The 23,093-nt window shown below is 51.3% G+C and overlaps 1 protein-coding gene across 14 annotated transcripts in view; it reads left to right on the top strand.

Annotated features, from left to right (window-relative positions):
- Window positions 1–23,093, top strand: part of MEGF11 (multiple EGF like domains 11) — a 331,126-nt gene that overhangs the window by 252,075 nt on the left and 55,958 nt on the right. For all 14 annotated transcript variants that reach the window (XR_014779613.1, XR_014779614.1, XM_084783853.1 and 11 more), the window contains exons 6-9: window positions 741–987; window positions 2,664–2,784; window positions 9,870–10,006; window positions 15,273–15,485. Coding sequence is in view for 12 of the 14 variants with exons in the window: in XM_084783853.1 (XP_084639979.1) it covers window positions 741–987; window positions 2,664–2,784; window positions 9,870–10,006; window positions 15,273–15,485 (718 nt within the window). In the remaining 2 variants the exon portion in view is untranslated. The remainder of the gene's footprint in view (window positions 1–740; window positions 988–2,663; window positions 2,785–9,869; window positions 10,007–15,272; window positions 15,486–23,093) is intronic.

Below are 23,093 nucleotides of genomic sequence, written 5' to 3' on the forward strand. Positions count from 1 at the left end.
TGAGATAACAGCTAGGAGGCTGGAGGTCTTCCTGGACGGCAGGAAGAGGGAAAGGAGAGCAGAGAGATGGAGCCAGGGGTAGGCACAAAGAAGAAGTCAGAAGAAACGTCCCCGGGTAAACGAGTGAGGAAGGAGAAAAGAGGGCTACACAGACAGGCGTGAGGCTGGGCCAAGCTGGCACTGAGAGGAACGGGGTCACAGAGAAGAGAGGCGGCTGGAGCAGTGAGAAAAGGTCAGCTGAGAGACGAGCAGCCCAGAGGAGCTTCCCAGAGACAGTGAGAGGCAGAAAGCTGGGGCTAGGTTTGCATTGGAGGTGGGACTCCAGGCATTGATTGAAAGAAAGTGAGCCGCGGGCCTGGCCTTTGAAATGGTACCATCCTGGGCTGGAGAGATGGCTCAGAGGTTAAGAGCACTGCCTGCCCTTCCAAAGGTCCTGAGTTCAATTCCCAGCAACCACATAGTGGCTCACAACCATCTGTAATGTGATCTGATGCCCTCTTCTGGCAGCAGAGTACTGTATATATAATAAATAAATAAGTAAATAAATAAATAAATCTCTAAGAAAAGAAAAAAAAAAAAAGAAAGTGTACCATCTTCAGCTCCTGTAAGTACTTGGTGACTTGCGGCGACTTTATGGAGCCTGATGGAGGTTTCCAGATGCTAAGGATTCCACCCAGACACCCCCAACAGCGGGCCCTCATTCTAAGGAAAGCCCTGACCCTGCATGTCCTCTCTTGCAGGCTGTGACAGTGAGCACTGGGGTCCCCACTGCAGCAACCGGTGTCAGTGTCAGAACGGCGCCCTGTGCAACCCTATCACCGGCGCCTGTGTGTGCGCCCCCGGCTTCAGAGGCTGGCGCTGCGAGGAACTCTGCGCGCCGGGTACCCATGGCAAAGGCTGCCTGCTGCCGTGTCAGTGCCACCACGGAGCTAGCTGCGACCCACGCACGGGCGAGTGCCTCTGTGCACCTGGCTACACCGGTGTTTAGTGAGTAGAGAGGGCGTAACCCGGGGGTGGGGCCAGAGCGAGGTCTGGACTGCAGAGGTGGGGAAAGAAGACATGGGGCGGAGACAGGAGAGATGAAGCCCCAGCTGGGAGGAAAAGGCGTGTTCTGGATGACCTCGGTTTAGGCAGGACCTGTGCTGGGGCCTAGGGACCCTCACCAGGGCTTTCAAGGCTCTTTGGCAACTTCTTAGCGTCCTATGGACAGGATGATGGGAGCAGAAAGCCCTGGTTGTGACACCTGTCCTCTGTGTCCAGGCCTCACCCACAGAAGTCTCAGATCCAAGCCATGAGCACATCTTGGCCCTACTGGAGACTAGTCACATAGTCAGAGGGCCAGCCCTTGCTAGTTACAGGACAAAGAAGCAAGCTTGGCCTTCTCGGTTGACCTTGGCAGTACATCCCATCCTAATTGATAGGCCTGAGGCACACAGCTGATAAGAGTGCAGATTGGGCCCCTCACTTCTGTGCCCTGGGGAAGCCACACTGAAAGGGGATTCCCCCAAGACAGCTTAGTTGACACTCTTCCAGACAAGACCAGTGGTGTCCTTCCAGCCCTACAGAAGGCTCTATAGATCCCCCTAGATCCTTTTTTTTTTTTTTTTTTTTTTGGTTTTTTGAGACAGGGTCTCTTTGTGTAGCCTTGGCTGTCCTGGACTCGCTTTGTAGACCAGGCTGGCCTCGAACTCATAGCGATCCGCCTGCCTCTGCCTCTCGAGTGCTGGGATTAAAGGCATGCGCCACTACGCCCCCTAGATCCTTAAGCATCAGCCAAGGATGCAGACCACAAGACATCCTGCACTGGCAGCGGTTCCTGCCCCAGGACCTTTGAGCTAGAAGCCATGGCCATTAGAATAAGACCCAGGCCCATGATGTAAACCTCCCCTATACTCCCACAGTGGCTGGCCCCCACACATGGCAGCTGGGACCCTTTCAGAGCCTGGGAGGGACAGGCTTTGGAGTTCCTAGCTTCCCTTTTTTGAAAATAGGCAGGTTTTCAGGGAAGGGAGAGATGGCTCAGCAGTTAAGAGCACTGACTGCTCTTGCAGAGGTCCTGAGTTCAATTCCCAGCAACCATATGGCAGTTCACACCTATCTATAAAGAGATACAATGCCCTCTTCTGTCATGCAGGCATACATGCAGAAATAACGCTCATACACATAAAATACATAAATAAATAAATCTTTAGGAGAGAGAAGGTGAAGATGAAAATAGGCAGGTTTTTGAAGGCAAAGTCCATGGCCACTCCTTAGGCCCATTGTTCATGCTATTTCATCTACCTGGTGTGCCCTTCCACTCTCTCAGTGAAATCAGCCTCACCATCAAGTCCTAAATAAACTGTTTTCTTCTTAGGGAAGGTGTCTTCTGCCTCCTCCCCAGAACTTTCACGAGCTGGGCCAAGTGCCCTACAGTTCAGTATGTTATATCTGAGACCTGTCTCCCCCTACTGGCAGGAATCAGAACACCCACACTTGGGTGGTGGGATGCTTTAGGTGGGCTGGTTGCTGTGGTGGGGGCAGAGCCAGGTGCTAGATGGGGGGGGGGGTCAGGGTTAAGACTACCCTTGTGGACGGGCTCACTAGGGAGCCCGGGGTGCTGGGTCTGAGCGCTAGGGCACTCTCGGGAATGTTGTTGACTGACACCCTCCCTCTCTATGCAGCTGCGAGGAGCTGTGCCCCCCTGGGAGCCATGGAGCTCACTGTGAGCTACGCTGCCCCTGCCAGAATGGGGGTTCCTGCCACCACATCACTGGCGAGTGTGCCTGTCCTCCAGGCTGGACGGTAGGTGGGCCTCAAGATCTGGGTGGGCACCATAAGAGGTCTTGGCATCCATCACAAGACCATGAATGGCTAAATTCTTCTCTTTACCCCTGTTTATAGTCGTAAGCCATCATGAGGCATCCACTAGCAGTGAAAAGCCCCAGGTCTAGGGTCTGCGTGGCCTAAGGCAGTTACTTAGCCTCTCTGAGCCAATGGTCTCTCACAGGCAAAGGAGTTGTATTTTCCTTGTTGGAGCTCTGTCCATGTAGCTCAGTTGGTCGAATGCTTGCCTAAGATGTGTGAAGCCCTGGGTTCGATTCCTGACACCACATAAAGCTTCATGAGAGCACAAAACTATAATTCCAATATTTGGGAGGTAGAAGGAGGAGGATCAGTAGTTTAAGGTCATCCTTGGTTATATGACAAGTTCAAGGCTAGCCTGGGCTACATAAGAGCCTGTCTGAAAAAAGAATGTTTTTAATTAAAACGGGGGGGGGGGGGGAAGGTATGCTAGAGAGATGGCTCAGTAGTTAAGAACGCTGACTATTCTTCCTAAAGGACCCAGGTTCAATTCCCAGCACCCACTTGGCAGCTCACAACTGTCTGTAACTCCAAGGCCTGACACCCTCACACAGACATGCATGCAAGCAAAATGCCAATGCATATAAAATAAAAATAAATAAGTAAATTTTTTTTTAAAAAAAGCAATTGGCTTTGGTCTTGGTACCCAAAGGAGCCTCGGGTGTGGCATAAGGAATTGGGAAAAAGGACCCACAGCAGAACGGTTCATCTGGATTTATGAAATGTTACCCTACCTCACACATTCATGCTGCCCCCCCCCCGAACCCCTTACATCCCAAGTGCTTCTGGTACTTATCCCGCATCCTATACCATCACAGGTCTCCAGCCTGGGAACCCCCACTATGGGAAAGTAGGTGGAATAGAGCCTCGCCCATGGAGGCATGCCTTCAGGTGATGCTGCCCCTTGAAAAACCTCCCTGACTCTGGTCTCAGCTTTCCCATGTACAAAAATGGCTTGCCCTCAGTGAGCCTTGCTTAGGTTGGCTGTCATGGTAGGCGAAATCCTGCAGATCCAAGGTGCTTGACAAACACCAAAACCTTGATACCTGCTTGATTTCCACTCATGGATGTCACAGACTAGCCACAGCCGCCTTTCAGCTGTCACATGTGCCCCCCCCATCAGCACCTCCCTACAGACCCAAGCCCCTGAAAGGCTGCCAGCCTCAGAGGCTGCCCTTCCACACTGTAGCCCCTGTAGCATGACCCACTTCAGGAGAGGCCCAGGGCCTGAGGACAGGGCTGCTGAGCAGAGCAAGATATTTCAGGAGGCTTCTAATACCAGGCTCCCAAGGGCAGCCAGGAAGGACACCTGCGGGCCCATGGATGCTTCTAGACCTTAGGATTCAGTACCACCGAATATGGCTGCATACTGGAGTCAGTGAGGGGCAGGGGGAGGCGGTCACACTTGAGCCTCTGGAATGCTGTTTTTAATAAGCTCCCCAGGTGACTCTGGGGAAAGCAGTGTGCACCCAGACACAGCTATACTCAGATGTCATTGATCAAGAACAAAGGGCTGGCTTCTGTGTTCCATAGAACCCGTTAGCTCCTTGGGTGGGTGGGTGAGGGAGGAAGCCTCAACACTGGGGCTCAGCCTCCCATCACCCCACAACCCTCTCAGTATTGATGTTCTAGGTAACAGGTCACAGAAACAACACCAAGCACAGCTCAAAGAGTCTTGAACATCAGGGTCCGACCATAATGTCATTTCCTGGATGTGGGAGTTGCGAGCAGGGAAGGCTAGTGGCCTGCCGTGGGCCACAATATTGGTTAGGAATGAGGTGGAGTTAGACCTGGGTCTCTTTTTGTTTTGTTTTTGTTGTTTTGTTTTGATTTTTGAGACAGGGTTTCTCTGTGTAGCCTTGGCTGTCCTAGACTCACTTTGTAGACCAGGCTGGCCTCGAACTCAGAGATCCGCCTGCCTCTGCCTCCTGAGTGCTGGGATTAAAGGCGTGCGCCACCACGCCCTGCAAACCTGGTCTATTAACTCTAGAATCACCCTACCCATGTGTTCTCTCTCTCTCTCTCTCTCTCTCTCTCTCTCTCTCTCTCTCTCTCTCTCATTCCTCTCTTCCCCTCCTTCTGCCTCTTTTTATTGCTTTTCTTTTTATCTTCCCCCTCTGTCCTCTCCCTCTGTCTTTCTGTGTCTTTCTCTTCTCTATCATTTTCTTTCTTCTCTTCTCTCCTCTTCTCTTCTCTTCTCTCTCTCTCTCTCTCTCTCTCTCTCTCTCTCTCCCTCCCTCCCTCCCTCCCTCTCTTCCTGTTCCTCTTTTCTCCACCCCTCCCCACTCTTCTGAAAGGACAGAGGCAATGAGCTCACCTTGCTCCCTGCTCACTTCTCCCACTCTGACCTGCTCCTCAGAAAGGGTCTCTCTTACCAGTCAGGTTCCAGGTTATCTGGTGCCCACAGGCAGGCTCAGGGAAGCCCACCAGTCAGGGAGGGAGCCCTGAACCTAGCCAGGCCTCTTCTGAGATGCTGCTCTGGGTAGGGAGAAGGAGAAAGGCAGCACATAGCAGTAGCTCTTTTCCTAACATGCATTTCCAGGTGACAAGAAACCCTGTCTATAGAAAGCTTTGGTGCTGAGGACTTTGTTTTAAATTTTATGATAGACAATCGCATTTCTATTTTTGACATAGCATTGAACTTGCAGATTTGCATGAATTATTAATACCCCGCCCGGTGCATGCCGAGTCACAATGTAATGAAGCTTCAGCTTAGGCCTGAGGCTCCTCCAAAGGAGAGCTGGGGCCGAGGAAAGGGCGCTGAGGGGAATGGTCACTTGTCCTTATCCTCCATTGCCTGACTTGCCATTGGCCCCCATGGGCTTCAGCCACCCATTTTCCCACTCTGAGGCTGATGGAATGGTGCGCACTGCCACCGCGCTGCTGGGACACTGAGTACAGAGGCGCTGCTGGGACCTCTGGCCCCTCTGGCTCGCCCGGCCACCAACCCCCAAGAATGCCACAGGCCCCTCCACTTGCCTGGCTATAATGAGCCCAGTATGGAGAGGCCCGTGCAAAGAGCCTGGGAGCTATTTCCCCTTGCAGGTAGCATGGGGCCAGGCAGGAGGCAGGAGGCAGGAGGGGCTGCAGTCAGCCCTTCTGGAATTTCCAGGCTGACAGCAGAGGATGGATGGACCGGGTACGCTCACATATGCTCACATATACACAGGCACTCAAAGATATGCACGCAAAGGAGCAAAGGAGATGATGAGCAGGAGGAAAGCAGAGCCAAAGCTGGGAAACGGCTCAGTGGTGGTAGAGGGCGGGGTCAGTGGTGGTAGAGGGCGGGGTCAGTGGTGGTAGAGGGCGGGGTCAGTCGTGGTAGAGGGCGGGGTCAGTCGTGGTAGAGGGCCAGAGAGACCGTCTGAAGCGTAGGCTTTGGAGTCCCAGACACTAGTGCTTGGAACAATGACTATAGATGCTCCTGGCTGGTCCTAAGGTTCAGATCACCCCCACAGCACCTTCTCCAGCCACTGTTCAGTGTCTCAACAGGTGGGTGCCGCCCTGGGACAGTGTGAGTGCCCAAAATGCTGGCAAGATGGAGCCCCCTCTTGACCCCTTCCTTTTGACCTTCTGTGGAGTAGAGACCTCTTACAGTGACACTGCTCTCCAGAGTCCCACAGGAACATTAGGTGTGACCAGTTGGAGAAGCAGGACTTGTCCCATTGCAGGCTGTGTAGCCCGGAGCCCACGACAGTAGAGGCACACCTGACCTTTTCAGGTTGCCAGACAAAATGCCTCATACCAAATGGCTCAGACAACAGGGACTGGTCTTCTCATGGGCTTGGCGTCTGGGCGTCTGAGATCCAGGTGTCTTCATCAGGCAGGGCTGGTGACTTCTGAGCGTCTCCCCAGCCTGAGGTAGCCATCTTCCTCCTGTGTGTTTGCATGGCTATCCCTCTGGCCTTCTTATAGAAATCACCAGAACAAAGGTAGTACCACCCATGATTGGCTGAGCCCTCTCATATCGATTATTAGTTAAGAAAATGTAGCCAGGCGCGGTAGCTCACACCTGTAATTCTAGCACTGTTCAGGAAGGCAGAGGCAGACGTATATCTGTAGGTTGGAGGACAGCCTGGTCTACAAAGCTAAGGCTACACAGTGAAACCTTGCCTTCCAAAAAACAAAAACAAACGAACAAATCAGAAGAAGAAGAAGAAAGAAAAGAAAAGAAAGAAAGAAAAGAAGAAAAGAAAGAAAAGAAAGAAAATGTACCATAGGGCCTGTGGTCCTGGAGAGATGGCTCAGCAGTTTAGAGCACTGGCTGCTCTTCCAGAGGTCCTGAGTTCAACTCCCAGAATCCACCTTGTGGCTCACAACTCTCGATAATGGTATCTGATGCCCTCTTCTGGTGTGCAAACATACGTGCAAACAAAGCACCTAAATAAATAAATAAATATTTTTTTAAGAAAGAAAATGCACTACAGAGTGGCCTGTAGGCCAATTTTATGAAGGCATTTTTTTTTCTCAATTGAAAAGTCCTTTTGTTCTTTAATCCCAGCACTCAGGAGGCAGAGGCAGGTGGATCACTGTGAGTTCGAGGCCAGCCTGGTCTACAAAGTGAGTCCAGGACAGCCAAGGCTTTTCAAGACCTTGTCTTGAAAAACAAAAACAAAAACAAACAAAAAAAAAGAAAGAAAGAAAGAAAGAAAGAAAGCCCAGTCCTTTTCTAGCCAGCACACACCATCACGTCTGCCTTTTTACATGGCTTCTGGGATCAGAGTTAACTCCTCAGGTTTGTATACAAGCACATTCTGACTGAGCTAACCCACCAGCCAACCCCCTCTGTGTCTGTCTTCACCTCCTCTTCATGTAAGGACATGAGGGTGAATGAAGGTTAAACACGAGTCTCAAACGTCACCTCTGCAACGGCCCCGTGGTGACTCCACACAACCATACACAGACACGCTGGGAGTTAGGGTTGCCGCCTGTGAGTCTCCAGGAGATAAAATCACAGCTGGAAAAGAACCCTCATGCTTGCCTGCCTCCTCCAAAGGTCATTCTGCCAGCCAGTGGTAGTTGATCATTTACATGGTCCTGACGTCATCAGTGTCAACTTTGTTCAGCTGACAATCTTTAGGGTTCACTCATTAAGGCACTATCCTGGCTCCTTTGCAACGCTAATCTCACTTATCTTTACAGCTTCCTAGAGACCACAGGTCACCCCCACTCTGTGTGTGTGTGTGTGTGTGTGTGTGTGTGTGTGTGTGTGTGTGTGCACGCTTGTGTATGAGGCCTCTACCTACCTGTTCAAGGGTGAGGGGACTGGTAGAAATAAGCATGTCTTGAAGTGTTTTTCAGGCTTAGAGTACCCCCAAACACACCCAGGGAGTAAGGACAGAATTGCACAGAAGCCAGAGACCGCTGTTGTCACTCATGAATCCCAAAGCTCATGGGGTTTGGTGAGAGAAGCCCCCCCACCCTCACCCCGCTGCCCCCTCCTCTCTACTCCTCAGTGCCTGCAGAGGGGAAATGTGAGCTGAAAGCCTCCCACTTAATTCATTACAAGTCAATAACATGATGTGGAAAGATGGCTCTGGTCTGGCAGGCTTTTCCTGACTGAACTAGTTTCTTCGGGGCCGGTGATTATTGGTGCTTAATAACTGTGTGTTGAACAAATTGATTAATTAATTGGAGGATCATCTTCATTCTCCATAAGAGAAATGATTATCTCTGGCATGAGGCTGGAAGAGTGGCAAGAGACAAGCCTAGGCTCGGCTGTCTGACGAAGACTTGAGATCTATAGGAACTGCTTTAAAGGGATATACCACAAAGCTGGTATATCTGGAGGGCGGGGCCAGAGAAAACAGCCCTCAGTGCAAGTGCTTGCAGGCCTGGTCTGTTCTCTTGAAAAGCTAAAGAGCCAGCTTTATCTCTGAGCCACATCCCTACGGCTTCTTGGCAGCCAGTTCTAGACTGAAAAATTATTTTTCTCTCCAAAACATTAAGGAATCGCTCCATTGCCATTTAATGTCTAGCTAAAAGGGCTAGCAACTTGATTCCTGTATATGACTATTTTCCTCTTCCTAAGAACCTTGATTAAGCTTACCTTTAGAAACATAAAACTTTGAAAAAAAATAGCAATATACAGCTTCAGTGGCTGGAGTGATGGCTCAGGCGTGAAGAGCACTTGCTGCTTTTCCAGAGGACCCAGGGCAGCTCCCTGCATCCATGTCAGAGAGCTCACAGCTGCCTGCAACTCCAGGTCCCCAGGATCCAGACCCCTCTCCTGACCTCCTGGGGCACCCTCATGCTATGCCATGCATGCACATAATACAGAAGTAAAAATATGGTTTTGGAGGTTTGATTTTTGTTTTTGTTTTGGGTTTTGGGTTTGGTTTTTTGAGACAGGGTTTCTCTGTACAGACCTGGCTGTCCTAGAACTTTCTCTCTCTGTAAACCAGGCTGGCCTTGCACCCACAGAAATCAGCCTGCCTCTGCCTCCTGAGTGCTGGGATTACAGGCGTGTGCCATTGTGCCCACTTTGTATCTTTTAATTTTATAAAAATCTGTAATATTATGCCCTGATGAGAGCCGTATGTCCCCCACTTACTCTCTCCCCCTTCCAGTCCTCTCCCCCACTTTCTGTCCCTTTCCCCCTCCTCCCTACCCCCTTCCCCTCCTCCCTACCCCCTTCCCCTCCTCCCTACCATTTCTTCCTTTTGAGTCCTCTGCTGTCCGTAGCTGGGTTTAGGAAAGGTGCAGATGTGAGTGGATCTCCACAGCTGGATGCTTAATGGGGGTGCTCTTCTGTATCCACTCTGCTCTCCTTTTCCCCACTTCCTCAGTGGCCCCCCAGGACTCTGGGAGGTCAGGCATCAGCTCTGTTCCCCAGGCATCCAACCCAGGCACCTGATGTACTACAGGTATTAATGTAGACTGAATAGTTGGGTGAGAGAACTGGCCTTAGCCGACCTAACTGAGGAACTTGGGGTGGTCCCTGGGACCCCAATATTCCTTGGGAGTATATAACCTCAGCATGATTTCCTTGGAGCCCCACCAAGTCTTCCTCAATTCTATTTCAGGGGGCAGTGTGTGCCGAGCCCTGCCCACCAGGGACCTTCGGCCAGAACTGTAGCCAGGATTGTCCCTGCCATCATGGAGGCCAGTGTGACCATGTGACCGGACAGTGCCACTGCACAGCTGGATACATGGGGGACAGGTAAGGATGGCACTTGCTCTTGCCTCTGGTGTTGTTGTTACCCTCAGCAGCCTTGCAGAGTACCAGCCACAGTACCCCTGGCCAGCCTTCTGGCTCTTTCCTCAAAAGGCATTCTGAATCCTACCAGGGAAATCTAACAATTCTTCTCCTTCTCCTTCTCCTTCTCTCTCTCTCTCTCCTCCTCCTTCTCCTTCTTCTTTCTCTGTCTCTCTCTGTCTCTCTCTCTCTCTGTCTCTCTCTCTGTCTCTCTGTCTCTCTGTGTCTGTCTGTCTGTCTGTCTGTCTGTCTGTCTCTCTCTCTCTCTCTCTCTCTCTCTCTCTCTCTCTCTCTCTCTCTCCCCTCCTCCTCCCACGGCTGCACTAACAGGGAAACAATGTTACAGAGACCCTGAAAGAGCTGAGAGAGCAAAATCAGTGTCCACATTTTAAAGTTCCTATAGAAGTAGATTTTTATTCCAAAATCGAGTTATCTCTGAAAGACACTGACATCACTTTGTGTGATATGAATGCCTGAATAGGCTGATCTGGGGTCCAGAGAGACACTGATATCTTCAAATGAAGTCAGCCTGGCAGAGGGGACAAGCCACAGAACACAGAACGAGGAACTGCCTTGTAGACACAACTGCGTCAGTTGCAAGTCAGCTGTGGGGTCAAGGCAGCCCCACGGAAGAGGGAAAAGCAAGGTCTGTGTATCTGATGCCCTGGCAAACTGGAGGCGGAGGACCACTTGCATCCACACACCCTAGGCAAGGTCCCCTCCTCCACCAGCCAGCCAGAGGAGTCCCTGCCTTTCCCCTGGCTCTGTGCAGGTAGATCCAAGTTTTACCTCTGGTCCCTGAACGTTGTTACTGTTTTAGATAGAGTGAGAGGAGGCTACTTAGGAAGCAGCATGGAAACCAGGATTGTCAATCACACAGGCCTGTTTTCTTCAATGGAAGCAAGTGTGCCTGATCACCTGGTCAGGCTTAGAGTGACCTGGTCAAACAGCCTGGTGACCCTTTGCTGTTCTGTTAGGAGCCTCCACCTGAATCCCCCAGCATCCTGAGCTTTGTCTCTCAGTGAATGGAACACATCCCCATGTGCTCTGCACCCCCCTCCGACAGAGTCAATCCTTACATTTATCACACAGACCCTTTCTCTAGGCCCTAGTCCTGAGCTCTGTTTATCAGCAAACAGAATTGACTCTTGGCGAAAAGGTCGCAGGTGCTGTGCTCCTTTGCAAATGATGTAGCCAGCTCTGAAGCTCTGTACTGAGAATTGTCACGTGGAGACGTTTTCCCCTAAGAAAAGCAAGCCATAAGGCCAGCCTCTGGAAAGCCATGACCCAGTACCTGCAAAGATGGCATCTTCTCAGGGCCTGCAGGGTGAAGGATGGGGTTAGGGGTAATCTCCCTGACAAAATAAGATTTGTTTCCTGGTCGTCGTCAAGGTCCAAGGATGAGTCGCCCAATGGGTCCTTTTTCATTTGTGTGGATGATTGTTTGTTTGTTTTGAGACAGTTTCTCTTCTAAACCTCCTGCCTTGTCTCCCGAGTGCTGAGACGCAGATGTTTGTCACCCTGCTCAGTTAGTGTGGTGCTGGGGGTCAAACCCACAACTCCCTGTATTACTAGATAGACTCGACCAACCGACTTACAGCTCCAAACACTTTTCGGATCTGACTAACAAAATCAGGATGCCCCTGCTCTCCCTGGAACTGTCCCAGTCTTCAGCGAGATCCAGAAAAGGCTTGTCCGCTAGCACTGGGTTCCCGTGAGCACGGAGCAAAGGGCGTGGTCTCTGGGGACCCGAGACCAGGTGTTAGGTCCACCTTTCCATCATACCTTCAAGTCCCAAGGCAAGGAAACGTTAGGAGCCAGAAGAGGCACCACGCGTTCCAGCTCTCCTTCATGTGTCCGAACCTAGTGTTAGGAAAATACCAGGCACTCGTAGAGCCGCCTCATTGGCTCTCAGGGGTCACCAGGGGCAGACATAAGCCCAAGTGTCTCTTCTTGGAGTCTCCCGCCTGGTCCCAGAGGAAAGAGAATCTCCGAAACCAAGGGCTTTCCAGCTTGCTTCACCAGCCCGCCTCAGGAGAGTCCGTGTGGAGCGTCGCGGCGTGCATTTGGCTTTCCCGCCTCAACGGGCTGCCTGGTGTTTAATATTTTGTAAAATTGCCTCCATTAATTTTGTAGGCGACAGCTGCATTAGCCCACCCCAAATTATCATGAGCATATTAAAGCCAAGCGGGTATAATAACGCGGGTCTCCCCAGATAGGCAGGATCCAGCTCAAATTAAACACGAAATGTAACTTGTAATTTAATTGAGCAATGTATCTGGTTGTTAATGGTGATATTGGACACATTAGATTGATATGTGGGGAAGGAAGGGTGTTTAAGTAGAAAGTTAATCCCTGCTGTGATTACCCTCCTGTTCCACAGGCCGGTTATTAGTGTGCTTTGTGTAAAATTCATTAGCAGTCTTTGCTTGATCTCTAAATAAATAAGTTGTTTAAACTGTGGCTAGGAAAAAAAAAAAGTAAAAAGAGACTGATTATGGAAATGGATTAGGTTGTCAACATTTCATTTTTAGATTTTTATCTTTCTGGGCTTGTAGATTCATTGCCCCCTCCCCTGGAATACAGCCAGGTGGGTCACTGTCTTCAGAGAAGCTGTCCATCTGTCCTGCTGGGCAGGAATACTCCAATGCAAGGGGGAACGAGGGAGCGGTGTCTTCCTGGTGTGAGTTTCTCTCCTGACGTCAGAGATCTGAGGCCTGCAGAGCTCAGTGACCTGTGGGGAAATCTGGAGGCTGAGCAGGACTGACAGTTTAACCATGGTCCTTAGCTGTTCTTGGTACTTGCCTCTCTCCCTCCGGCCCCTCCCTTGTCCCCTCCTAGCTGCTCCTTTCTCTCTCCTGCCTGCCACCTGCCCTTCCACCCCCAGGCACCCCTCCCTTGTTCTTGCCCAGGCAGGCTGGGGCAGCCCAGATCTTCCTCCTTGCCTCCTTTCAGCCAGATTCCCTCCCTTGTACTGTGGCTCTGAGAGGGGACAGCAAGGGGCATCCCCATTGAGGGAGGCTCAGAAGCTGTACCTCAGTCCTGCTCGCCTGTCTGTCACTGCATACAGAACAGCGAAGACAGAAACAAGGGCACCTGGTCTCTCTAGTTGCCAAGGCTAGCCCCTCAATACTCTGGCTGCTCTCAATTTCCCCATACACAATACTGCCCCCACCCCAGGTTCACTAAGGTGTGGCCACTTGTCCTCATTCAGCCAACTGGCCTCTCACCAGCACCAGGCTCTCCCCGCCCTGTCTATGAGGAAGAATGAGCCTCCAAGAAGTTATGGGCATATCTTAGTTAGGGTTACTATTGCTGTGAAGAAACACCATGACAAAAAGCAAGGTGGGAGGAAAGGGTTTATTTCTTTTCATTTATTTTTTGTTTTTTGTTTTTTGTTTTTTTTGTTTGTTTGAGACAGGGTCTTTCTCCGTGTAGCCTTGGCTGTCCTGGACTCATTTTGTAGACCAGGCTGGCCTCGAACTCACAGAGATCCACCTGCCTCTGCCTCAGGAGTGCTGGGATCAAAGGTGTGCATCACCACGCCCAGTTCAGCCTACTTTCTTATAGAAGCCACGACCACCAGCCTAGGAATGACACCACTTACAATGGGCTGGGCCCTCCTGCATCAATTACTAACTAAGCAAATGCCTTGCAGGCTGGCCTACAGCCCAACTTTATGGAAACATTTTCTCAGTTGCAGCTCTCTCCTCTCAGATGACTCTAGCTTGTGTCAAGTTGACATAAAACTAGCCGGCACAAGGTACATTTAGGGTATAAACCAATGAGGCTGTAGCTCAGTGGAGTGCTTGCCTGACACGCATAAAGACCTGAGTTCCACCCCCAGGACTGAGTAAACAGTTAATGGCTCCTGCCTGTAATCCCAGCACTCAGGAGGTAGAGGTAAGGGGATCAGGAGTTCAAGGTCCGCACTTGAATACAAAACGTAAATCTTAGGGGGAGGGGCTGCTGAGGTGGCTCAGCTACTCAAAGCCACATGACCTGGGTGCCATCCCCGGATCACATGTAAAAGCTGTCACCTGACCTCCACACAAGTGATACGTAAATACCTCTAATTCCTCAAGTTCAAACTGCAGCGTGTCAGAATTCCTCTCTTGGAGCCTTTTCATGCCCGGATCTAAGGCAAGAGGGTCACACCTGCTGTGTTCTGAGAACTGAAACTTTTTATTTTTTTAAGATTTATTTATTTATTATGTACACAGTGCTCTGCCTGCAGGCCAGAAGGTACCAGATCTCATTATAGACGGCTGTGAGCCACCATGTGGGTGCTGGGAATTGAACTCAGGACCTCTAGAAGAGCACCCAGTGCTCTTAACCTCTGAGCCATCTCTCCGGCCCAAGAACTGAAACTTTTAATAAGAACTGGGGAGATAGGTCAGTAGTTAAGAAGTTCACTTGAGTGACAACAAATACTGGCCCCCTGGCTCATTGTTCACATTCATTTTAAATCAATTATGTGTATAATTAGATGGCTGTGTGCATGTGAGGGCAGCGCTGGAGGAGGCCAGGGGAGGTGGTGAGGTCCTCCTGCCTCAAGCTCCTGAGTCTCAGGCAGAAGCCCCTCCCTCCCGTCACGTGGAGCCTCACGGCTCCTCCCCCAGGGGTGGAGTCTCCCTTAAGTAGGAGGGTCTTTCTCCTTTATTGGCCTGTGTGCCTCTAGGAAGGTGGAAAAGGTAGGATGGGAAGGAAGTTCAAGTCCACCCTGGGCTATGCGGTGAGTTTGAAGCTAGCCTGGTCTACCTGAGACTCTTCAAATATAAATAGGGCCCACCAGGCTGGCCCTAAACTTAAGATACCATCCTGTTTCAGCCTCTCTTGTCGCTAGGATTAGAGGCATGGCCACCATACCCAGCCTTATCACAGCTTTTTTTTTTTTTTTCCGAGACAGGGTTTCTCTGTTTAACAGTCCTGGCTGTCCTGGACTCGCGTTGTAGACCAGGCTGGCCTCGAACTCACAGTGATCCACCTGCCTCTGCCTCCCTAGTGCTGGGATGAAAGGCGTGCGCCACCGCTGCCCGGCCAACATAGCTGCTTACAATGAAAAAGAACACAGTTTTACATTGTGACACTAACAGGAGCTCACCCTGGCTGCTGAGGAGACCTGGAGTGAGGTTCCCGTGGACGTGGGGGAGGATGTGAAGGGGGTGTGTGCAGATGCAGCAGGACACCCAGCAAGGGCTCCGCTCCATCTTGCTCTGCTCTCCCACAGGTGCCAAGAGGAGTGTCCCCTTGGAACTTTCGGTTTCCTGTGCTCTCAGCGCTGTGACTGCCACAATGGAGGTCAATGTTCCCCGACCACAGGTGCCTGTGAGTGTGAGCCGGGCTATAAGGGTCCTAGCTGCCAGGAGCGTCTATGCCCAGAGGGCCTCCATGGCCCCGGCTGCACCGTGCCCTGCCCCTGTAACACTGAGAACACTATCAGGTATGACCTGTGGACAGGTAAGCTTGGAGCAGGGGCTGAGTGAGGCCCTGATGAAGATAGGCTTCCCAGGCTGTGGCCTCACACCTAGGGGGCGGGACATGGGGGGGGGGGCGCAGGGGATTGTGGGAGGAGGGGGACGGGAAGAAGCCATCTAGCTGGGAGGAAAAGCTGTACCTTCAAGGCTTCTATCTGTCTGATAAAAAAGTGAAAATCCAATGCCTGCCACCCAGCTGTAGTCAGGACCAGACCTTAGGTCACCTGCCGCCTGCTCCCCAGGTTCAGCGGCCTGGGCTTCACAATGGGTCAGTCTCAAGCCTCACACAGGAGTAAGGAAGCAGCCTAGCGACCCACAGACACAGGGTAGGGGGTGGCTAGGAGTGGATAGTTCTGGGGACCGGGCTTACGGCGGCATGGTGGCTGGTGATCAAGCTTAGAGAGTCCTCTTCACGCTGAGATCTAACCAGAGCCTGGAGCATAGAAAGCTCACCCTAGGACCTAGAGCGGCCCTGGCCAGGCGGGAGAGCAGGAAGGACAGAGACGGGAGCTAGTTTTGCTCCTACTTCCAGGAAGGACTGAGCCAGAAAAGCAGAGGATAAGTGTTCTCGGCGTCCTCCTTGTCCACCCCCCTTCTTTTCCTGCCTGCCACTCCAGCTGTCCTGCCTTCTGTCAGCAAGTGGGGCTGTCCACCCCAGAGATGCCTCGCTGCCTGTAACCTGTTATCGGGGGTAGGGAGGGGTGGGGCACCCTTTCTCCTCAGCTATGAATGGCCCAGGAAGACAAGCTGGCCCAGGCAGTGGACACTGAGCAGATGCCAGGCAGAAGAGGCCTTTGCTCTGAGGCCCCTCTTCACCCGCAGCTCACAAGTCACCCTGAGCCTCTAGTCATGGCAAGTGGGGCATCTCAGCATACGTCGGCTTAGGTGAATACGGTTCCTGGGTGGCATCTCAGAGGAGGACGATACAGACAGGGCCTGGTGCCAAGGCAGCTGGTCTGTGCATGGCTTGAGTGCCCACACAGGGTAGGGCTAGGCTACAAGAAGGAAGCCTACATGCCCTTAGGACCTTAGGTTCTGAGTATTCAGTGACAGCAGTCACTTTCTAGCACATTTTCCCAATACAAGGCACCTTCAGTAATGACTCACAGCCCTACCTTATGTCCTAATGAGCAAAAATTCCACCAGCCAGACCACAACATACCATTAAGTTTGCAACACACCCAACATCAGATTTTGGGAGATAGTAGGGCAGAAATATATGTACCTGGCTCTGCCGGGTCCCAACATGGTGTGACCAAGGTATTATGAGCTGGGATGTGTGCATAAAAGATCACAAGAGGGCAGGGCATGGTGGCACATGCCTTTAATTCCAGCACTCGGGAGGCAGAGGCAGGTGGATCTCTGTGAGCTCAAGGCCAGCCTGGTCTACAAAGTGAGTCCAGGACAGCCAAGGCTACACAGAGAAATCCTGTCTCGGGAAAAAAAAATCACAAGAAACCACCATGCTGGGCAGGGAAAGCTTCCTGGAGGAGGTGGCCTTTTCCCTGGACTGAAGGGCAAGGTGAGAGATCCTAAGGGTCCCAAGCATTTGTCTGAGAATCAGTTTACCTACTCCACAGGTAGAAGACAGCATAGGGGCACCCGTCCCTGCTGGGAGGCCAAGGACAGGAAGCAAGGAGGCTGCTGAGGTCCCCACTCAGGAAGAGTCCCCACCACAGAGATCCACTCAAGCCCCAAATTAAAAAGCTATTGTTTTCCTCCCTTCCCCGGGCAGCCGTGCCCTGCATAATTTACCTTCCTTCTGAAGGAGTGCTCCATGCATTATTAATCTGAAAGGACTCCCTCTTCTCTGTCGCTAATCTCAACCCATCCAATATTAATGATTATTTGCTTTACTGTCGTGAACGTGTGTCATGTTTCAAGGAACTGGGAGGCAAGAGCCCTCCTTAGGCTTGGGTCCTTGGACGGTGCCTGCCAGCCCAGCTCCGGGCTGGCTGCTTAGACTCCAAAGCACTACCTCCTTGGGGAGAGCCTTGCCCCAAGCCTGGACTGCTAAAGGCACCAGGAGCCTGCCTTGCCCATCCCTATGACCACTGCCTCAGCACCAGCAGCCTGCCTTGCCCATTCATCCTATGACCACTGCCTCAGCACCAGCAGCCTGCCTTGTCCATCCCCATGACCACTGCATCAGCACCAGCAGCCTGCCTTATCCATCCCTATGACCACTGCCTCAGCACCAGCAGCCTGCCTTGCCCATTCATCCTATGACCACTGCCTCAGCACCAGCAGCCTGCCTTGTCCATCCCCATGACCACTGCATCGGCACCAGCAGCCTGCCTTGCCCATCCCTATGACCACTGCCTCAGCACCAGCAGCCTGCCTTGCCCATCCCTATGACCACTGCCTCAGCCTTCAATGATAAGGCATCACTGGATTCATCTTAAACGGTGCATCCCTCTAGATAGCTTCATCTCACTCGCTTTTGAGCTATTCCCCCTCCTCCTGGCATGCCAACCTCGAGACTGAGCCGTTGACACAAGTGCTGCTCAGTCTGTATCAGGCACCCCACCTCGCCACCAGTCACTCGGAGCAGTCTGTGCTCTGTAGAGTGTTCAGCAGGGTCCCTGGCTTCCACCCATCAGAAGCCAGGTTCACTCCCAGCTTCTGACACAAATATGATTCCAGTCTGTGCCAAATGTCCAGCTATATAGAGGAGGCAAACTGTCTGAGGCGAGAAGCTCTGGCTTAACTGACTTCCTGCTGCTCTTGGTTTTGTTCTTATGAAAACTATTGTTTTTAAATTACCTGTATTATCTGTATTATCAGTAGGCCCAGCTAGCAATCAGTCAAGACACAGACACTTGTTACATTTTAAAATAGCCTTAGTTAACCTGGGGCAGGGCAGACATCAATCCTCTAAACTACTTCCCATAGTGGGTTAGGCATGGGATCGCTGTCTCAATCTCACGCCATCTGCTTCTAATAATTTCTGTCAAGCTACTCCCCGCCCATAATCCCAAATACTTGCTAATGTTCTTCATCTGGGCCAGATTCTCCATCCACGCCGGCCATGCACTTCTTCCTTTCTCTAACCCATGGTGGCCGCCTTCTTTCTCCTCTCGGGCCTTTCTCCTTCCTTCATGGTGATCTTTCTTCTCCTCCTCCCCAGGATTCCTCTTCTCTCTCTCTCTCTCTCTCTCTCTCTCTCTCTCTCTCTCTCTCTCTCTCTCTCTCTCACACACACACACACACACACACCCCTTTGCCATACTTATCTATCATCTCTGCCTGGCCCAGGTGGGATGGCTTTTTATTAATTAACATCAAAATACATCATACCGTCTCCCAACAAAACAGCTTTCTTCCTGTGTGTGGACACAGCCCAGCCTTTCTCCCCCACCCCACCCCCACCCCCAGGAAGCTTAGAGCCTTTTCTTGGGTATAAAGAAAGCAAAGACATGCAGCTAGGGGGGTGGTGCCTCAGTTGGTAGAGCACTTGCCTGGTGTGCGTGAGGCCCAGGATTCCATCCCCGATGCAGCATAGACTGGGCACGGTGGCACACACCCACAACCCCAGCACGTAAGAGGCAAAGACAGGATGATCAGAAGTTCGGGACTATTCTTGGCTACATGGAGACCAGAATGGGCGCCATGAGACCTAGACTCAAATAAAAAAAAAAAAAAGGAGAGGAAGGAAGGAAGGAGGGAAGGAAAGAAGGAAGGAAAAGGAGGGGGGAGAGAGAAGAGGAGAGAAAGAAGGAGGGAGGGAGGGAAGGAGGGAGAGTGGGAGGGAGGGAGGGAGGGAGAAAGAGACAGAGGGGAGACCTATGACTCCAATCTTAAGGCAGCTAAGCTGCAGGTACTGAGTGGGGGAGGGGGGGCAGGGGGTGGGTCCCCTGGTCCTGGCCTCAGCTCTACTGTTGATCCCAAAGATGGGAGGAGAAAGACCAAACCCAAATCATCATGGCCACATTAATTAATGTAAGCAGTTAACTAAAGCAAGGGTTTTTACTCATGTACACTGGCTGCTTCCCCCTAAGTCAGGGGTCTGAGAGGTCAGCTTTGGACGGACATGAGGGAGGCAAGGCTTTTATAGCTGGGGGTAGGGGGTTCCCAAACAGGGGGTTTGTAGGGCGAAACAAGCAGGGTTACCGGAGCAGAACACAAGCCTGACAATGAGTCCTAAAGATCTCCTGAAACAAAGGGCACAACAAGGTAGTCACAGGTGGCCACATAACCTTTAAAAACGTAAGTAGGGCTGCAAGATGGTTATAAACAGCTTTTTTAAAAAATGAAGATATGATGGCCATTCCTGGAACAGGCAGCCCAGAAACATTTGTAGTTAAGGTTACAAGTGGGACAGAGCCCAATCCTTGAGAGGTTTATGATTAAACCTCTGCTTAATAAATGAATGAACCTAGTTTGTCTTTACTGTAAGATGGCGTTTAAGTCTAAGACAGAGGCAGGCTGGTTCCTCACTACCTATCTGAGAAAATACCCTGGTATGTGCCCTTCTCCTCTCAGTGCCCATCCCCCAGTCTGTCTGTCACTTGATATGCACGGGGACAGTTTCTCTTGTGGTCTTTGGAAGCCGGGTAGAGGGGCAGTCATTAGAAGCCTCGCCTCATTTGTCCCTGAACTTGTGCAGAACTTGGGACAAATGGTGGCCTCCAGTCTCCAGCACCCTTCTGAGGAGACAAAGGACTCTAACCCCAGCCAAAGAAAGCCCTGCTCCCCAGCCTACCCACAGCCTCTCCCTGCTCCTTCCGCTGTGGCTAGCCACTGCAGAGAGGATATGGGTTGCTCTGGGAAGGAGCAGGGCTGGTGCGCTTTAGTTTCCTCTGTGAAACCACAATAGAGGCCATCCTCCTGCATGGAGCATTCACCTTGGGGACTGTGTCCGGGTGTCAGGCCTCTTAAATGTTCCCTCCTGAAATTAGATTGCCATAGATGAATTCCAGGAGCCATGATGGCAGATTACCTCTGAAAGATTTGATTTAGCGAGCAGATGCTACAGAGATAGAAATCTCATCAGGGCAAAAGAAAGGCAGAAAAACTCAGCCGGCAAAGCCGCTGCCGGAATTGTGCAGCTTTCGGCTCCTGTTAGCTGGTGATTAATCTGCGTCTGGGGAAAAGGAAGAAAGCAGGGAAACCTGATATGGATGTGGCAGCTTGTGCCCCCCACCAGCCCCCCCCCCCCACTGCCTGAATAGCCAGGTGACCCAGGGGAAGGGAGGCCTTGGCAGACGGACATGCAGGCAGAAAAACTTGAGTTCAAAGCCAGCTGGTCTCAAAACACCAAAAATAAAAAAATCAAATCATTGTCTGCCATCACTCCCCAGCATCTTTCCAAAGGGAAATTCAAATTAAGAAGTTAGCTGTCCTATTTCTAGAAATAGAATTGTCGGGCTGGGGTATACTTCAGCCTGCTTCTTGGAGTCTTGGTAACTGTTCTATTAGTGTAAAGAGACACCATGGCCAAGGCAACTTATAACAGAAAGCACTTTTTGTTTATTTGTTTTGTTTTTTTAAGACAGGGTTTCTCTGTGTGGCCTTGGCTGTTGTGGAACTCACTCTTTAGACCAGGCTGGCATCGAACTCACAGAGATCCGCCTGCCTCTGCCTCCCAGAGTGCTGGGAGTAAAGGTGTGTGCCACCACCGCCCAGTCTAAAATTCCCTCTTAAGGAATTTAAGTAGCACCTCCTTGTCAGGGGTGACAACTACAGGATAAACATGGCCAGATCTTGGTTCAAATCCCAGCTCCATCACTCATCCACTATCTGTGTGACCTTGGGCCGGTCCCAGAACCACTGGGTGCCACCTGTAAAAAGGAGCCTCACATTCCCACTTCACAGGTTTGTGGGAGATAAGAAATATATGTTCGTGAGGTGCCCCGTGCTTTAATAGCCTGGTCACATATTATTTATTCTTATTCAAATTGCTTCCATTTTCTACTGTTATAAATAATGCTTCAGGGAACATCTCGGTGCATAAATCTCCCTCTACAGCCGCGATCGTTTCCTTAGGAAAGATTCTTAGAAATGGAATTACAAGGCCAAGGCATCTGCATAATTTTTGGCCTCCTGAAATATAACCTCAGATTGTTTTGAAACCTTTACCAGCGTTTGAAATGCTCGTCCATGTTTTGATAGAGAGAAGGTGATATCCAATTGTTGTTTTGACTGGATGATTAATGAGACTAAACATTTTCTGAAGTGATTATTAGCTACTGGCACTTATTATTCCAGAGTCGTCTGCTCTGGTCCGCCCCCTCATTTTCTACAAGAACACCGCAGGGCGGGGGTGTGCCCGCCCCCCCAGAAGAGAGGCTGACTGGATGCCCACAATTAGTCTGTTCATTAATTCCTTCATTAAAGCATGCCATGAGGTCAGCACTTCTCCTGTGCCAGGAACCCCCACTGGGCCCTGAGAGGGGACAAGACAGACAAGGGGTCTCTCTCCCCCAGGGAGCTGAAACCTCATGGATAGACAGAAAACAAACGAGTCAACAGACACAGAAAGTAGGTAAACACAGAGAGCTAGGGGGATAGCTCAGCTGGCAGAGTGCTTGTCCAGCATGCATGAAGCCCTGGGTTTGAATTCAAGCAGGGCATAAAAGCAGGTGTGACAATGGTGCACAGCTGCTACCCCAGCACCGGGGAGGCAGAGGCGGGAGGATCAGAAGCTCAAGGTTGGCAGCTGGTGTGAGAGCTTAGCATGTGAAGTTGCTGGCCACCGAGCTTGGTGGCCTGAGTCTTATCCCCGGCACCCACAGGGTAGAAGGAGAGAGTGGTCACCAAGTGGCTCTCTGACCTTTACACATGTGATGTGGCATCCGTGTTCCCATACACTTACACATAAAATAAGTAAAAATTTTTTCAAAATGCAGAAAATCAAGTTCAGGATCATCCTCAGCTATATAGTGAGTTTAAGGCCAACGTGGGCTACATAAGGCCCTGTCTCAAAAAGAAAATCGTTAAGTGTGGTAAAAAGCAATGTGCATCCTTGCGTGTGTGAATTGGACGGTGACTATGAGTCGGGATCTGGGAGAACAAGCCCTGACCTCGTGGAGCTTAAAGGAACAAAGACCGGCTCTGGCCAGCCACTGCAGGCCTTCCCAGATCAGACTGGAAGCAAATCACAGGGCAGGAAGGAGGTGACTGAGATGGGAGCAGCTTGTCCCCAGCACCTCTGCTGTGTTAGTCAGGACTAGCCAGGAAGCATATGCCATGCGTGAGAGATTCGGGTGGGCATGAGTGAGGAAAGTGCTTGCCTGGCCTGCAGGAAGCCCTGGGCTGATCTCTAGAACCACACAAAAGAGAAACTTACAAGGAGACATGTTGGGGTGGCGGGGATGGGGTGGGGGGGGGTGGGGGATTGACATGGGCTGGGGGGCTGGGAAGGGCTGTCAGGCCTGACCCATGCCAGCTCAAAGGAAACAAAGGGAGGTGGAAGAATCAGTTCACAGCACAGTTCTGAGCAAGTGTGGCAAGCCCAGGAGTCTTGAGGGCACAGGAGCCCATCAGAGATTCCGGGCTTTCCTGAAGTGGCCCGTCTTGGTGTCTGCTGAGATCATCCCCGGGAGCCAGCATGCAGACGCAGCAGGTGGTGC

This window comes from Acomys minous (genome assembly GCF_964271855.1).
Source record: "Acomys minous genome assembly, chromosome: 5".
Taxonomy (NCBI): domain Eukaryota; kingdom Metazoa; phylum Chordata; class Mammalia; order Rodentia; family Muridae; genus Acomys; species Acomys minous.